Below are 19,066 nucleotides of genomic sequence, written 5' to 3' on the forward strand. Positions count from 1 at the left end.
TCTACAAACTGAATGTGAGCAGCCACTTGGTTGTTCGACCGGAGATGCATGGTCGCCTGTACTTTCACTTCAGACTTGTAAAATCTCTAGGAATTAGCATTCACCACTCGAGTGGTTGAAAGTTCGCTCGAGCTATTTGTTCGAGACAACTAATTTAAAAGTCGACCCTTATTTATTTTTTTCACTTTTTCATACTCTCTCTCTCTATCTCTATCTCAAACACCCTTTTTCTGAAACCCTAACCCAAAAACACTTGATTTCTCTTGTTTCTACCTAAGATCCATCCTAGATCCTGCAAGGAAGTTGAAGAACAAGCTTGCTTCAAGAGTTCTACCAGTTGTTTCACATTTTTTTAAAGTATTCTAGTTGGGTTTTCATCTCTTCATCTTTACTCTTGATGTAGGGGCATTTTAACTTGATATATCTTTGATTTGAGATACATATGTGGTATTTTTCTAGTTTATAGAGATGTATGAGATGATTTTGTGGTTTAAAGTGGGTTTAATAAACAAAAAGGGGTTTATACCTCATGTTTTGGAAAAACCATTGAATGTGTTTGTTGATATTTGTTGTTGATAATAAAGGTTGACTCTTAGAGTACAAAAATAAGAAAAGCCCCAATTTTGTCTAAAACCTTAGTTTTATTTATTTATTTGATTTAGTAAGGATGTTGGCTCAATTGACCATCACATCATGAAATTGAATGTTTGGACATGACAATGGTGTTGATACATGGAGGTTTGAATTTCTTGAAGCTATGTATTGAAATTGTGGAGATTGTGAGGTTGGAGAAACTCTTCAATGGTTGATATTATTTTGTGTTGTTGTATATTGAACAAACCTTAGGGAAGTGGGATTTGGAAACTCATACATCATGTGTATTAAATTTTCTGTGATATGAATTTGTGGATGTTGGAAAATATTGGATGGGGGTAAATAGCGTATAAGTCTGGGTGGTTGAGTCATGTTTTGGGAAGTAAGTGGTGTGTTGTATTGGTACCCATGCGGGGAGTCAAATGGTTCAATTGTCCTATCTTGAGCATGTCACCAGACGAATGTGGGAAATGGTTTTTGGGTGTACACATACTGGCCGTTTTAGAAGTTGACAAATGTGGAAAGGAAAGATTTGGGTGTCCAACACCCCGTCATTTCTAGAGTCAGCAAATGTGAGACTATTTTTTGTATATAAATCTATATATGTATGTATGGTTTTATGGCTCTTGCTTGGAACGTCACAGCATATTTACACCACATGGTTATGGATAAGACTTTGTATGGACTTCATGCATTTAACATCATGATTTTAGAAAAAAAAGACATAGATTTTCCTATCACTCACATGGCAAGATCGTATGTATCTCGATTATTTATATGTCTTGTTAATAGTATTTCCTATTGGGCAATAGCTCACCCCAAAACTAACAATATTTCAGGAAATGATGGAGTGATTCCGCCAAAGTGACTTGGCATTGGATGCATTTTGATAGGAGCACGAAGGCTCAATGATTGCTAATTGTTGAAGCTCCAGTGCTACTATTTTGTTTTGGGACTGAGGTTCATTATTTTTTGTATATTCAATGATGAACCTTGAAAACTTGTAACTTGTTAGGGCATTATCTTTTATTCTTCTTCTTTTTTTCTCTTACTCCTTGAACTATTGTTATTATTTTGTGAATGTAAACCAAATAATGATGTAAACACTTGGGATAGTTCAATGAGAAAGAGATTATTTTGAATTATGGAATGTATTCTCTAATGGCTTTCACTATATTTAATAGAAGACATTTATGGTATAAAACTATAAAATGATGAATAATTTTTGGGGTGTTGTAGTTCATCCTCTCCATTTGGGCCCAAGTATGGTACAAGATTGCCGAGTAATGGGTAGGAGCTACCCGCACCTTCAATTTGTCTATCAGCCATATCTGGGGAAAAAAGAGAGAGAGAGAGAGAGAGAGAGAGAGAGAGAGAGAGAGAGAGAGAGGTGTGAGATGAGAGGAAAAAATGAGTTGGGGTATGCTAAAAATAGAAATGAGAGATCAAAAAATAGAGAGGTGTGAGATGAGAAACCAAGTGAGATGGGTGGTACCTGGAGCAATAATGGAGTCAAGCCAAGTTCTGTGGTCTTACCAACTTTGACCTCATCCAAGCCTATTAGGGTCTCTTCTAAGACTAACCTAACCAAGCTCTTCCTGCTTTAACTTGCTTGGCCACATCAACCAAGATAGGACTGGCTACCCCGTTACTTGGTACCACCAAGAATTGTGTAAGTAGACAGACGCACAAAGCAACCCGCCTATATTCCTGAAACTTCTGGTCCCTTGGATCCTGCCTACCGGCGAACCTATCAATCAAAGTAGCAACTAATAGCTCACCATTCCAAACACAAGCCTTGGCCTCACTAGGAAGCAACCCACAGATCTTGCTAAGTCGTTTGGGATAGTCCGTTAGAGGAATTGGATGCACCAAATCAACATTTAGAGGTCACTCCAATATAACCTCAAACTCTTCGAAAGTGGGGCAAAGCTCTTGATGTCTGAATCAGAAGACATGGACATGTGGATCCCATAACCGTACCGCAGCATTAAGGAAAGACTAGTCAATATCCAGCCTACTGAGAGGAAACATGAAGTTCAACCCATAACTACGAAAGTTAACACGCTCAGCACCATCTAGACTAACGATCCATGCCAACAAACCATCCTGGGAAGACATGACTATATGGAAAAGATTAAAAACAAGGTTTGGGAATAAAGGTTGATGAGGAAAAGGCTTGAGTGGATAAACCTTTGTGCAAGATGAAGTAGTTATGGGCTAAAACATAGCAACGACAGCTAAAGAGACGATACCTTAAAACTGGGACATCTCGGTCATTTGTGCGTACACACATGACTGGTATGGCTTGTGCGCACATTCTATGCTAACAAAGGAGTTTGATCTGTTCAGAGGCACAACATTCCAGAGGCATCTTTGTTTGAGTCATTTTAGGTTGTTTAGGTTGTTTGTTCAAGCATTTTTTAGTTGTAATTTTTTATATTCCATTTTTCAATTTTATTCAAAAGAGTCTCTATCAAATCCATGAAATAAACACAAAAGGTCAGGCATTTGAAAGAATACTCGAAATTTTAGCAAAAGGAATTAGAACTCATTGCGTACACTATCGATCTTGAAATATACAAAGTTCTTACAAAATGTGGGGCATGACCCAATGGCACCCTATACAAGGTTTTTCTAAAAAATTAAAAGAAAATACAAAAAGGTAAAAAGTGAAAAGATGTATGGACTCAGTCAACCTCCTCGAGAGCACCAAAGATCCTCTAGAGTGAAATTTCCCTAAAGTTTCCTAGAGTGCTACATTGTGTGGATGAGATTTACTGACAAGTCACATCAGAAAAATTGATGTGACTTGCCAGTAAATCTCAACCACACAATGTAGTACTCTAGGAAACTTTAGGAAAAAATCACTCTAGAGGATCCTTGCTCCCTCGAGAGTGCTTCGAAGCACCTTGAGATGGAACCTCCTCTTCATCATCATTGTCATCCCCACTGCTAGAGTCAACATAATCCTCGTTTGAATCACTCTCTTTAACAGCACGTCTTGCATGCCCAGATGGGCTAGCCTTTTGCTAAGGATAAAAAAAAAGAGCTCAGGATCATGCTAGAATTACAGAAAAATTGGAAACATTGGAAGAAATGATACCTGACTCTGGACGTGAGTGCCACTCTTGTATCCCCAGACCATCTCCACTAGGCCTACCATCATTCGGTAACAAGGCTCCACATATGCCCGAGGAACCTACGTCAAAAAGAGGGCCGAGGATCAACACTGATGAAAGGTAAAGGCAAAGAAGGTAGAAACTAAAAAGGCAAATGAACACCCGCTCGACTCTGGGAGGAAGGTAATAAGGCACTATTGCCCTCTCAGGGATGGGCAACGCTACTGTGCCCTTCTCCACCATCACTAAGACACAAAAGGCATCACCGGTAACCCCTCGACCGCCGTCATAGCACCACTCCTCCAACAGGCACTACATGTAGGGCTGTAGCTAGAACCTGGGCTTGTCCTCAATCTTGACCTAGACCGACTAGAAAAATGGCAAGACCCAATGCAACTCTCACCAACTGTCCTCCTAAATGGGCCCAAATATTCTCCATGTAGTCCCGTCTATTAGCAACCCTTCAGCATCAGTGTCGCCTCAAACAAGAAGGAGCTCATCCTCAGTAAAAGAATCTCTCACCCTCATGCTAGCTAGGGAAGATGTTGGAATCTGTGGATGAGCCATGCCCAAGGATTGACAACAAACCCGCTCGGCCAAATACCAAACTCTACAAAATAGTTGCTCTAATAAAAGTCGTTGTTGGGTAGCCACCTGAAAAGTCGAATACTAAACCTCACTAGCAAGAGGCGCAGCCGCCTAAGGGTGCCACATGATCTGAAAACGGACAGTGCACTGATCAATATATCAATAAGAGAAGAATCAGAATAGTCAGAATATAGGCAAGACAGTAAGACTCACGTGGTCATGGTGGCAAGCATCTATCGATACTCGGTGACAGTGGAAAGAAGAAGGGGAGGTTGTCGATCTTTATAGGCCCTCTAGTACAGGATAGCTCAAGGGAAGACATCTGGAGAGACATCTCGTACCCCACCCCGGGACCCACATCGAGGAAGTACTCGAAAAACCACATCTGCAGGCAAGAATAAGGGGCAAATGAATCAGATAAACATACAACAGACAGATGGTACACAAGTGTCGCACCCAGAATTTTGTCTAATCCTATTCGAGGTGAATCAAGACTTTATGCAATGAAAGGAATACGATCCAATGACTGAAACTCAAACTGTAGACTTATAAATAAATAAATAAATTTAGTCACCACCTAACATAAAATTTGAGTGCGTTACGTCACCTAGAATTCACAATCATATTTTACAAAAATTTGAATTTGATTATAACTTCTATTTTGGTCTTGAAAAATTCAGAGATGAGTTCGAGAGTTTATTGTTATAGATAAGGAAGGTGTTAGACACCATACAACGCCCTTACGATATTGCATTTCAAAATCTATTAATTTCTTTATGGATGTTGCTACCTTTGAAAATATTTAGAAAATATATATATATATATATATGTATACATACTCATACACACACACATATATTTATATATATATATATGTATAGGGGTTAATTCCCGCCAAATATATATGTATATATATGAGTATTATTTTTACATATATATGTGTATATGTATTTATATATAGGGGTCAATTCCACAAAACTGTATATACACGCATACACTATGATAAATAATATTTATTTACTACATACATGTATACATACATGGAGGATAATTCCATCAAAATGTATATACATGTATGTTATGGTAAATATTATTTATTCATTTTTTATTTATTTATTTATATCCATATAATAAGGGAGAGTTGCTTTTGAATTCTGATGGGACTGTTGTCCCTTTTTCAAAATATGAACTGTAGGATTGATTCAATCCAACAGCTAAAAAATGTCTAAGAGGCATTATATTTTAATGGTGGATTTACAATGGTGATTCAATCCTACGGTACATTTTCTCATATGTTTCTTCCTTTCCATCCATCTCTCTCTCTCTCTCTCTCTCTCTCTCTCTCTCTCTCTCTGAAGAGCAGATCGGCGACTTTGCAGATATAGAGTTTGTTGGGTGCTAGCCTAGCTAGATCGGTGGGTCCAAATCGACGACATCGCGGCAACAAATCGGTGAGGTTCTCCAAAATCTTGACTATATTTGTTCATTCCTCATGAGGTTTCGTTTCACATACCATTCCTCATCAGGTTCTCCAAAATCTTGACTATATTTGTTCATTCCTCATGAAATCGATTTTTTTTTTTTTGAAAGGTTTTCTTTGTGTATATATATTGATTACAGATTTTTTTTTTTTTTAAGCCACAGAGATCAAAATGTTCGAAACCCATTCTAAAATGTTTTCGGTTGATGGTATCTTTTCTCATATTTTTGTTTTCGGTTTGATTTTGTGGAGAAATGGGAATTATCCCAATAATTTTTTAACTTACTTTTGGATAATGGGAATCATCCAACTACCAATATTATTCTTCTGGGTCTGTTTCGTTTCACATACCATTCCTTATAAGGTTCTCCAAAATCTTGACTATATTTGTTCATTCCTCATGAGGTTCTCCAAAATCTTGACTATATTTGTTCATTTCTCATGAAACCGATTTTTTTTTTTTTTTGTAAGGTTTTCTTTGTGTATATATGTATTGATTACAGATTTTTTTTTGTTTTTTTTGTTTGAAGCCGCAGAGATCATCAATTGAAGAGTTGGTTGCACTTTTATGGGTAATGTTTTCTTTGTGTGTATATATATTGATTACAAATTTTTACCCATTTTTTTTTCCTGCGAATATTGTTTTTCTTTAATTTTGGGTGCACTTTTATGGGTTTTGTTAATTTTGGGTGCACTTTTATACACACATATATGAAGAGTTGGTTAGGTTTCACGAAACCCATTTACTTTGATTTAGTAAGAATTTGTGCAACTATTGTATTGAGTTACTCTATTGAATGGTTGTTATAAGGTTCTCCAAAATCTTGACTATATTTGTTCATTCCTCATGAAACCGATTTTTTTTTTTTTTTTTTTTTTTGTAAGGTTTTCTTTGTGTATATATATTGATTACAGATTTTTTTTATTTTTTTTTTAGCCACAGAGATCATCAATTGAAGAGTTGGTTGCACTTTTATGGGTAATGTTTTCTTTGTGTGTATATATATTGATTACAGATTTTTTTTTCTTTGTTTTTTTTTTCTTTAATTTTGGGTGCACTTTTATGGGTTTTCTTAATTTTGGGTGCACTTTAATTTTGGGTGCACTTTTATACACACATATATGAAGAGTTGGTTGGGTTTCACGAAACCCATTTACTTTGATTTAGTAGGAATTTGTGCAACTATTGTATTGAGTTACTCTATTGAATGGTTATTACCAAAATGTTCGAAACCCATTCTAAAATGTTTTCGGTTGATGGTATCTTCTCTTGAAAAATCTAGAAATCCCCTAGATGTTGATTTGTGATTATGTATCAATTCTAAGCAGTAAACAACAATCCCAATCAAACAATCAAGACAAATCGACAAAACAATTTTACGTGAAAAAACCACAATTGGACACTTCCAATTGTGATAAAAAAAATCACGGGCAACAGCCACAAAACAATCCACTAAGAAAATATAAAGGAATTACACATGTATACTCTCAATTACCTAGCAAATCCACGCCCGAATTGAACCAACCTCTATGTGTCTCTTCCAACCCCGTCTTCACCTCGGAATTATCTTGACGATGAGCCACTCCAGAATCCGCCAAAGCTTCAGGCTCGAATTCTTCAGAATCCACCAAAGAACAACTCTTTCTTTTGTGTAGAACAAACAAACAATCCTTTGATGGATACTCTTTAAACCATGAGTTGAATACTCAATCAAAACATCAAAGAAAACTAGCAAAATATCTCAGATATAAACCCTAGAACCCAAGAAGAAGATCTGAAGAAGTAATCCTAAAATCTGACTGAATCACGTACTTATAGAAATCTGAATCGCGATGCTCGCTCGAGCGAGGGACCAAAAACACGTGTTTTCCATAAGCGGCTTCGCTCGAGCCACGCACCCTTCGCTCGAGCGTACATTCATCTCTTTGGCGGATATCTTACCTAGGAAAAACTTACATAGCTGTCTCTCTATTGAATCGAAAATTAAAATATGGAAGAAGCACTATAATTATGTGTCTGATATGCTTACTACTAGTGGGTTCGGATGGAATGACATCGAAAAAATAATCGATGTGGAGAGTGATAGTGTATGGGAGGCATATGTTCGGGTAAAGTTACCATGATGTAGATACTTTTTTATTTTTATTGCTACATGCTTATGTAACTACTTTTGAAATGCACTTTCCTATATTAACTGGGATTAGTTGGTTATTGCAAGGGGACCCCGATGCAAAACACCTGAGAAACAAAACTTTCCTATATTTTGATGAATGGACTAAAATATTTGGCAAGAACCCAGCTACAGGGGAGTTTGCTGAAGGGCCTGCTAATGCAGTTGAGGCTATGAATGCTGAGGAAGATGTGTTGTTACATGGCTTTGCAGATAATGACACTTTTCTTGAACAAATGGGAGTAAATAATCACGCTGGTGAAGGAATGGATTGTTCAAACTTAGCAAAGTGGGAATCTTGAAAGTATTAACATCACAAACTTCTTTGCAAGGCACAATTCGGGTTGGATTTGCATCTAAACACTCAAAGCCTCACTGAAATAAAAAGTGCGAAAACAAATACAACTTAAAGGAGTTTTGTCAAACGGGGTTGCCAAGAATAAAAACCTAACATCTCTCATATTTTTGTTTTCGGTTTGATTTTGTGGAGAAATGGGAATCATCCCAATAATTTTTTAATTTGCTTTTGGATAATGGGAATCATCCAACTGCCAACATTATTTTTCTAGGTCTGTTTCGTTTCACATACCATTCCTCATAAGGTTCTCTAAAATCTTGACTATATTTGTTCATTCCTCATGAGTTTCTCCAAAATCTTGACTATATTTATTCATTCCTCATGAAACCAATTTTTTTTTTTTTTTGGTAAGGTTTTCTTTGCGTATATATATATTGATTACATATTTTTTTATTTTTTTTTTGTTTGAAGCCACTGAGATCATCAATTGAAGAGTTGGTTGCACTTTTATGGGTAATGTTTTCTTTGTGTATATATACATTGATTACAGATTTTTACCCATTTTTTTCTTTGTTTTTTTTTTTCTGTGAGTATTGTTTCTCTTTAATTTTGGGTGCACTTTTACACACATATATGAAGAGTTGGTTGGGTTTCATGAAACCCATTTACTTTGATTTAGTAGGAATTTGTGCAACTATTGTATTGTGTTACTCTATTGAATGGTTGTTACCAAAATGTTCGAAACCCATTCTAAAATGTTTTCGGTTGATGGTATCTTCTCTCATATTTTTGTTTTCGGTTGATTTTGTGGAGAAATGGGAATCATCCCAATAATTTTTTAACTTGCCTTTGGATAATGGGAATCATCCAACTACCAATATTATTCTTCTGGGTCTATGTTCTGTTATTTTTTTTTGCAATTTTTCTATGTGGGTTTTCTAATTTAGGCTCAAGTTTCAATGATGTTGTGTATATTTTTTCTTTGTTAGGAATAGACATCATTTCTTTACTTGCATTTAGCTAAACCTTTCAGATTCACTTTTCTAACACCTATAAATTCAATTTTGCTATAGAATTGTTGGTTTTCTTCTTCAACATTACCTTTGGTCAGGTAACTAATTGCAAATTTTGCTAGAAAGTTGTGGCGGTTGTTTTTGATGGTCAAATTTTAGTTTACTTTCTTATATAATTATACTTTTTTGTTGTTCAAATAGTGAGTGAATCTATCAAGCCAAGTAAATGACTAAACAACCTTTCCTACAGAGAGTTTGATTAACCATGCCTGAATGCACTTAGTGCTGGTAATGTGAATGTCCTAATTGATCAAAGTTATCTTATAGTTTATTCTACATCCCCCTCTCCCCACACACACACCCAAAAATAGTGAGTGAATCCATCATAGTTTGTTCTACATTTCCCCCAAATAGTGAATGATACATGCCTTGGATATTTGGTAAGGTTAACAAAAATATAGATATATTCAAATTGGTGAACTAATCAATGGGAGTTGGATCTTATTTTTAATAATAAATAGTGGACAATTTTTAGGGAGTTGATTTTAGATAATGGATAATGGATAATGGATAATGGAGCTAGCTTGCTTATATTTTTTATTCTTCCTTTTGCTTCAGGTACATATGCCTTGGCTTGAAGGTTTGTTTGATTAGCTCATAAAAAGTTGTTATGGCTTTGTTTGCTACAATGGTTGACTAGGTAATTGGTATGTCTTCCATTGATGGATTTGCCAATAATTTATTGCTTATCTATTGTTTAACTTGGCTTCATTTTACATGTTGTGAAAATTAAGAATCTTAAATTTTTACTAGCTAGGCTTCATTTTATATGTTGGCTATCTTCTGGATTATTAGCTAGATGCAGTTTATGTTTTTTGTTAAGAGACGGTAGAGAAGCAAGAACCAAGAAGAGCGAGTACTTGATTTTTTTATGCTAATAATTTGGGTCTTCTATTTTAATTTTTGAATTTCATACTATTTTGATGATAATCATTGTGATAATTTTTACTGTAATTTTAAAAATTAGCATTGTTTAGAATGCCTTTATGTTTGATTTTATTGTTTTTCAAAAACAAGATGTTTTAGTTTGTTTTGATTAGACTTGAAAAATTCAAGTTAGACAATGAATGGAAGTGTTGTGTGGGTCTATTAGTGAATGTTTCAAGAAATGGAGAGCAATGGCACAACGGCTCATTTAACAAGTGAGCCTTTTTTTTTCTTCACAATTTTAGAAGTTCATTTATTGAGTTTCTTTTTATTGAAATTTTTCTTTTTAATAGGTGATTTTGGGGGGTGGAAGAGAAATTTAGATTATATTGATTCAATAGAATAACTTTGCCTATTACTTTTTTCACATCATATAACTCTATTAGTGCTTATAATCAATTAAAATTTTAATTTTACGACTTAGACAGTGTAGGCACAATTGTATATTCATTTTAAAATATATGTGACAAAAAAATCTGGTTATAATAAATTAAATTTTTGATTGGATGGGTTAAAGTCAATTTTTTTTTTCTTCTTCCCTTTACTCTTGTGACTTTTAACTCAATATATTTTTGTTTCATTGGGTGAAAACCGTCTGTTATTTTTTACAAGAGCTGACCTATTCTTTCTTTTATTTATTTCTTTTTTTCTTTATAGCGATCCCGGTTTTTCCTTCCTTATTTACTGTATTCCAGACTCGGTTCCGTTGATAGTTGTGGTTGTCCGTATTTCATTTCCGTCCTATAATGCTTTCGATTGGAGTTTAGAAATGTCTTGGGCGTGTTTCGAACAGGTTGGTTGAGCTTTAGTCCCATTTCTTGTTGCCCCGATTTTTGGTAGTCCGCTCAAGCGGATCCCTTCACGCTCGAGTGGAGTTTGCACACCTTCAGTAGTTTGTCCGTCTGCAAAAGTTCTGCAGATGTGTTTTTCATGCTCGAGCGGATTTCCTTACGCTCGAGCTGGTCGCGCTCGAGCGGATGTTCTTTGTCTGTAAAAGTACTGGACGAGTGTAATCTACACTCGAGTGGGTTTCCCTTTGCGCTCGAGCGGGTGTGTTTTGCAGTTGTGTCTTGATGCTCGAGCAGGTATTCTTGCACTCGAGCGGGTTCAGTTTTTTGTGGTTGACGCTCGAGCGTCCTATTCTCCGCTCGAGCGGACTAGTCGTTTATCAGATGGCAGCTGGGTGATTTTAAATCACTTTTCACACTTTTTTTCTCTCTCTTACTTTTCAAAAACCCATTTTGAGAGCTTCTCTCACTACATTTCACCTTCTCTCTAAGGTTTGATCTAGTTCTAGTGTGTATCTAGCCAAGTCCCTTTGTAAAAAAGGTTGTGCTTGGTGTGAGCTTCACTTTGATCGGAAAATCTATTGGTTTAGAGCATTTCGAGTTTTCTTCAACTTCTCCATTTGGTCTCCGAATTTGAGGTAGGGATAACTACTCACCTTTATGAGCTTTAACCTAAATGTTGAGCTTTTTGTATAAATGGTTTGGTTTTGGGAAGTTAGGGTTTGAGATGTGTTATATTGTAAAGAGGGGTTTTGTTCTTTTGATTCAAACCTATGTGTTTTGGGTCTAAAAAGGGAGGTTATTGATGTTGTTGATAATATTTGGACCTTTGGGTCAATGTTGAGGAAAGGGGGAAAATGCCATGTTTGGGTATATTTGGGTCATTAGTGTAATTAATGACATTTATTATGAGAATATGAAATTGAGTTGGGAATAATGAAATTGGCTCTTTATGTAGTGGAATGGTGGAGTTGGATTTAAGAATCACTCACATTTGAGAATTATTAATAATTTATCTGTTGGTGCATTTATTATCTGTTTAGAAATAACTATTTTGGGCTATCGGTGGAGGATAGTCTTGATTGTTGTAGACACTGTATGATGATTAGGTGAATTAAAACTAATCAATTTGAATATGTCATTGAGTATGACGGTTGGAATAATGCAACGAATATGTGTATTGATTGGTCATTGTATATGATGAGTATTTGAATACATGGGTGCCGAATCCTGCGGATGAAATTTCTGTAAAATGGCAAATTCGAAAATAATTATACATGGGTGCCGAATTCCGCGGACGCAATTTTTGTAAAATGGCAATTCGAAAATAATTATACATGGGTGCCGAATCCCGCGGATGAAATTTTCGTAAAATGGCAATTCGAAAATATCTATACATGGAAGCCAAGTCTCGCGGATCAAATTTCCGTAAAATAGCCACAAGAAAATAATTATACATGGGTGCCGAATCCCGCGGACGCAATTTCTGTAAAATGGCAGTTTGAAGTATTGTTGGCATGAGTTGTAGTCTCATCTAAGTTGTTTGGCCAGGTTCTAAGCTGTGTTTATAAGTTGAGAATTGGATAAGTAAAGGATAATGAAATGGGATTGTACTGTATGATGGTTTATATGAGTTAAACATTTATCAAGTGTTAATGTTTTAGTTATTGCTCATATTATGTTTAGCATATCTCTAATGGGCGTTGGCTCACCCTATTTGTGACATCATTTTTAGGTGCAGGTGACATGCCACCTCCAAGGACGTAGCATGGGAGGCTTAGTGGCTGAGAGACCCTTTTTGATTACTTTTTGTATTACATATATATGAAGCCAAGGGCTTATTTTGTGTAAAGTTAGTACTCTCCTTTTTTTAACCAAGTGTTGACTTGGAAAGTTGTAAGCCCGTAGGGCATTTACTTTTGTTGTCAACGTGTAATACATTCTATAAGAATACTCTGATTTATGAAATGTGATATCTATTTCTCATATCACGGATGTCTGTTTTTGGGGTTTATTTTGAGGGCGTTACAACTTGGTATCAGAGCTACCGGGTTCGAATACCTTAGGTACGCGGGAAGTGGTTAGTACCACAATGGGTTCGTCTCGCTTGATAGAGACTTAGATGTAGTGTTATATGCTTATGTGATAACATGTTTATGTGACTATTTGGGTATGGGATTTAGTTTCTAGGATGTTGATTGGATCCTTGGGTTTCTGTGAGTCTTGTTGGAAAAGCACTTGATCAATGCTATTTCTAACCGGAACTCTAGTAACGCCTCGGGACCATCATTATCCAAAAACGAAATTCGTAGGTGCTTATGTGATTATGTGCTTACGTGGAATGAATTACAATTGTCCAATGTTTTAGGACGCGAGTGTTATAGCTTCGGCACATTTGTGAATGTGCTAATGTCTTCGTTCCCTTTATTAGGATGTCAGGACGAGGACGAGGTGGTAGACGTGGTAGGCATGGTAGGCAGGAGATGCCTATACCGGATGATGTTTCGGCGCAGCAGGAGGGTGTTGGTCAGGCGAATGTGGCCGAGCTAGTGGGTCAGCAGGCCATGAGTGCCTTAGCCCGCGAGATAGCAGGAGCTATGAGGGAATTCATAGGCATTCTCAGAGCTGAGAATCCAGTTCAGGCCCAGGTTGTTGATGCAGGGCCTTCATTTCTGAAGAGGGAGTTCTTCCGATTAAATCCGGATGAGTTTGTCGGTGATCCGAAAGAGCCACTTAAGGCTGATGAGTGGTTGGAACAGATGACTAAGACGTTTGAGATGATTGGCATCGAAGACAGGGCATTGAAGGTGACCTTGGCATCTTTCCAGCTTAAGGGGGATGCGGGTCAGTGGTGGAAGTTCATGAGGGGTCGTATTGGTGGCACATGGGAGGCCTTTGTAGATGCTTTCCAAGAGAAGTTCTTATCTCCAACTGTCAAGGAGAAGTTAAGGGGCCAGTTTTGTCAGCTCAAGTAGCTGAGTTTATCAGTGGCCGAGTTTAAAGCCGCATTTACCAGTTTATCCAGGTTCGCACCTGAGCTTGTGGCGTCTAAGGAACGCCGTTGTATTGAGTTTGAGAGGAAGTTGAGGCATGGCCTCAAGATGAGAGTTGGGGGGTCTATGATTCAGGAGTATGGGCGTCTTGTGGATGCCGCGACCCATATGGAGTTTATGATGCAGGAGGAGGAGGAGAGACAGAGGGGCTCCAAGAGGAGTCAGGATGGCCAGGGGGATGGTAGGAGACAGAGGGATTCTAACCCTCAGCAGTCCCAGAGTGCCTTGGTGAGATTTACCTTTGCAGTACCGAGTTCAGGTTCTGGGAGAGGCAGCCAAGGAGCCTTTACCTGTTTCAAATGTGGTCAGCTGGGCCACAAGTCTCCAGCCTGCCCTCAGAGGGGAGGAGGTCAGGGAGCAGCTTTATCTTCGGCTCGACCTCAGAGCCAGAGTAAGGGCAGAGGCCGGTCGTCCTCCTATTACCAATGTGGTCAGGCGGGGCACCTGAAGAGGTTCTGCCCGTAGTTGCGTGGTACACCCGGTGCGTCTGGTTCGAGACAGACGCAGAGTTCGCAGCCAGCACAGTCTGTTCAGGCCTCGAGGGCCAATCAGGGGGCTTCATCGTCTCAGTCTGTGCAGCAGTCTTTTGCTCTGAGGGGTGAGCAGGTTGACCAGAGACCTACCGTTTGCTTGTATGCTATTACTGCGCAGGATCTTGTAACGACTCCATCTGTTGTGAGAGGTACCTTTTTATTTTGCAACTTGGTTACCAATGTGTTGATTAATACGGGTGCATCCCATTCTTTTATATCTGCTGCATTTGCATCTGCTTTGGGGTTGGAGTTGGCACAGTTAACATCTCCTATATGTGTTGTATCGCCTGTTGGGGGTGAATTGATTTTGAAACAAGGATGTAGAGGTTGTGACAAAGAGGTCGCCGACCACTGTCTTCCATTCTCTTTTGTAGTTATGGCTATGTCGGGTTTTGATGTGATTTTGGGTATGGACTGGTTATCGTCATACCGGGCAGTTATTGATCGTTACCGCCAGAGGGTCACTGTTTGTACCTTGAGCGGGGATTGTTTCCATTTCTTGGGGGATCGGGTTGGTAGTGTGTTACCACCAGTATATGATCCGCGAGGGCGGAGTGAGCTTAGTGGTCTCCTTGCTAGCTTTATGAGTAGTGAGTGTGATGAGAGCCAGACTGTATTGCCGAGAGTGGTTTGTGAGTACTCGGACGTTTTTCCCGAGGATCTTGTGAGTTTTCCACCACATCGAGAGATCAAGTTCTCTATTGACTTAGTGCCTGGCACAACGCCGATTTACATGGCACCTTATCGTTTTGCCCCAGCCGAGTTGAGTGAGTTGAAGATTCAACTCCAGGAGTTGCTGGATAAGGGCTACATTCGCCCTAGTGTTTCGCCGTGGGAAGCACTGGCTCTCTTTGCTAAAAAGAAAGATGGTGCCTTGAGACTTTGTATCGATTACTGGAAGTTGAATCGGGCTACGGTTAAGAATAAATATCCTATGCCCCATATAGATGATATATTTGACCAGTTGAAAGGATCCCATTGTTTCTCTAAGATAGACTTGAGATCGGGTTACCATCAGTTGAGGGTCAGGGAGGAGGATGTTCCGAAGACGGCATTCCGTACGTGGTATGGCCATAACGAGTTTCTGGTGATGCCATTTGGGCTCACCAATGCACCGGCAGTGTTTATGGATTTGGTGAACCGGATCTTCTGGGAATTCTTAGATCGTTTTGTAGTCGTTTTCGTGGACGACATTCTGATTTATTCACTGTCTGAGGAGGAGCACGAGGAACACTTGAGAGTGGTGCTTGAGTTGCTTAGAGCCCATAGGCTATATGCCATGTTTGGGAAGTGTGAGTTCTGGCTAGGGGAGGTCAAGTTCTTAGGCCATGTGATTTTCGGGGAAGGGGTGTCTGTTGATACATCCAAGATTGGGGCAGTGCAAGATTGGGCACAACCTAAGAGTGTTTTTGAGATCCGCAATTTTCTGGGATTAGCTGGGTATTACCGTCGATTTGTGAAAGATTTCTCCGGGCTAGCTTCGCCGTTGACTAAATTGATGAGGAAAGGGGTCAAATTTTTATGGAGTGAGACTTGTGAAAAGTCGTTCCAAGAGTTGAAAATTAGATTGACCACTACCCCGGTTTTGATTATTTTGGAGAGATGGTTGGGTTATGCGGTTTATTGTGATGCCTCACGAGAGGGTTTGGGTTGTGTATTGATGCAAGAGGGGAAAATGGTAGCCTATAGCTCACGTCAGTTAAAGATTCACGAGAGGAATTACCCTACTCACGACCTAGAACTATCAGCTGTAATTTTTGCCTTGAAAATTTGGAGGCACTACCTGTATGGTGAGAGATTTGAGGTGTTCTCAGATCATAAGAGTCTAAAGTATCAGTTTACTCAGAGAGACTTGAACTTGAGGTAGAGGAGATGGATGGAGTTTATTGAGGATTACGATTTCGAGTTGCACTATCACCAAGGAAAGGCCAATGTTGTGGCCGATGCCCTTAGCAAGAAATCCATTAGTGATGTAGCTTGTATAGCCATCCGGGAGTGGGAGATGTTGGGTGTAATTGGCGAGTTCGATTTGCTTCTGAACGAATCCGTTGAGGCTGCGGCCTTGTTTTCTGTAGTTGCGCAGCCTACACTTGTGAATCGAGTGTTAGAGGCACAGGGAGGTGACCTTGAGGTAGAATCCCTCCGTGTGAAAATCTCCAACGGGAAGGTTGAGAAGGGTTTGACTGTGTATCCCGACCTGAGTGTGAGATACCGAGACCGTCTGTTTGTACCGGAGTCTTGCCGAGAGGAAGTACTCTGAGAGTTTCCCCATTCACACCTTGCGGTGCATCCTGGAGGCACTAAGATGTATCGTGATCTGGGTCGCCAGTTTTGGTGGCGGGGTATGAAGAGAGATGTGGCAGTTTTTGTGTCTAAGTGCCTTACTTGTCAGTAAGTGAAGGCCGAGCATCAAAGGCCAGCGGGTTTGTTGCAACCCTTGCCTATTGCCGAGTGGAAGTGGGAGCATGTCACTATGGACTTCGTTGTGGGTCTTCCCAGGACTCAGCGGGGTAGTGATGCTATTTGGGTGGCTGTAGACCAGATGACTAAGTCGGCGCACTTTATCCATACGAGCGTGAGAGATTCGGTAGATCATCTTGCCGACTTATATATTCGGGACATAGTGAGGTTACATGGGGTCCCAGTGTCGATTGTCTCAGATAAAGATCTACGTTTTACTGCTAGGTTATGGCAGAGTTTGCAAAGTGCCTTGGGCACTAGACTGACCTTTAGCACGGCTTATCATCCTCAGACTGACGGGCAGTCCGAGCGTACTATTCAAATCCTTGAGGATATGCTTCGAGGTTGTGTCCTTGACTTTGGTGGGTCGTGGGAGAGGCACTTGCCCTTGGTGGAGTTTGCCTACAACAACAGTTTTCAATCTAGTATTGGTATGGCACCATTTGAAGCCTTGTATGGCCGATCGTGTAGGTCTCTAGTTTGTTGGGCCGAGGTGGGTGATGCACCTTTGTTGGGCCCGGAGTTGGTGAGGGAAACGATGGAGAAAGTTGAGCTTATTCGTAGGAGGCTTGTTACAGCCCAGAGTCGCTAGAAGAGTTATGCCGACCGTAGGAGGAGGCCTTTACCGTTTGAGGTGGGCGATCATGTCTTCTTGAAAATATCACCTACGCGGGGTTTGATGAGATTTGGGAAGAGTGGGAATTTGTCCCCTCGGTTTATAGGCCCTTTCGAGATCCTTGAGAGGATTGGTGAGGTTGCCTACCGTTTATCTTTGCCGCAACAGTTGTCCGGGGTACATGACCAGTTTCATGTCAGTATGCTTCAGAAGTACGAGCCGGATCCATCGCATGTATTGGATTGGACCGACTTAGAGGTAGATGAGGATGTCTCGTATGAGGAGAGACCGGTTCGGGTCTTGGATAGGTGGGAGCAAGTCTTGCAAGGCAAGACCATTCCCTTGGTAAAGGTTTTGTGGAAACATCATGGAGTGGAAGAAGCCATTTGGGAACGTGAGTTGGAGGTCCGTGAAAAATATCCGAATATGTTTGTTGATGCGTAATCATGTATTGGGAATTTTGTAATATTGATAAACTTTAAGAGCATTAAATATGTCTTAAGTTGTAAAACATTGTAAATGTTTTGATTTATGGAAGTATTTTGGAACTTGCCTTGAAATGGAAGTTTATTTTAACATTGCATATGTCAATTTTTTTTTAGAAATGCAAATATACTATTGGCATTGAATGTGAAATTGAATTGTGGATTATGTATTGAAATTTGTTGAATTTCAAGGAGAACATGTTAAAAATGCAATTTGAGTTATATATTATGAGTTGCCTCTTGAAAATAGATGAGATGACCGGTAGTGGGTCAGGTTGTTGAATATTGAGTTGTAATATTGTAAAGAATTGAAAGAAATATGTTTTTGAAAACTTGTACGTAATTTCGGGGATGAAATTCCTTAAGAGGTGGAGGTTATAGCGATCCCGATTTTTCCTTCCTTATTTACTATATTCCAGCCTCAGTTCCGTTGATAGTTGTGATTGTCTGTATTTCATTTCCGTCCTTTAATGCTTTGGATTGGAGTTTAGAAATGTTTTGGGCGTGTTTCGAACAGGTTGGTTGAGCTTTAGTCCCATTTCTTGTTGCCCAGATTTTTGGTGGTCCGCTCGAGCAGTTCCCTTCGTGCTCGAGCGGAGTTTGCACACCTTCAGTAGTTTGTCCGTCTGCAAAAGTTCTGCAGATGTGTTATTCACGCTCGAGCGGATTTCCTTATGCTCGAGCGGGTCGTGCTCGAGCGAGTATCCTTGCACTCGAGCGGGTGTTCTTTGTCTGTAAAAGTACTGGACGAGTGTAATCTACGCTCGAGCGGGTTTCCCTTTGCGCTCGAACGGGTGTATTTTGCAGTTGTGTCTTGACACACGAGCGGGTATTCTTGCGCTCGAGCGGGTTCAGTTTTTTGTGCTTGACGCTCGAGC

The 19,066-nt window shown here is 39.3% G+C and overlaps 1 protein-coding gene across 1 annotated transcript in view; it reads right to left on the minus strand.

Annotated features, from left to right (window-relative positions):
* Nucleotides 1-3,461: 3,461 nt before the first annotated feature.
* Nucleotides 3,462-19,066, minus strand: part of LOC145797987 (uncharacterized) — a 51,684-nt gene continuing 36,079 nt past the window's right edge. Inside the window, exons 3-4 of the mRNA XM_082885434.1 lie at nucleotides 4,637-4,689; nucleotides 3,462-3,626 (exon numbers count right to left, since the gene is read on the minus strand). Coding sequence (XP_082741560.1) covers nucleotides 3,462-3,626; nucleotides 4,637-4,689 — 218 coding nt within the window. The remainder of the gene's footprint in view (nucleotides 3,627-4,636; nucleotides 4,690-19,066) is intronic.

This window comes from Camellia sinensis, chromosome 8 (assembly GCF_055761805.1).
Source record: "Camellia sinensis isolate YWXY chromosome 8, ASM5576180v1, whole genome shotgun sequence".
Lineage (NCBI taxonomy): Eukaryota > Viridiplantae > Streptophyta > Magnoliopsida > Ericales > Theaceae > Camellia > Camellia sinensis.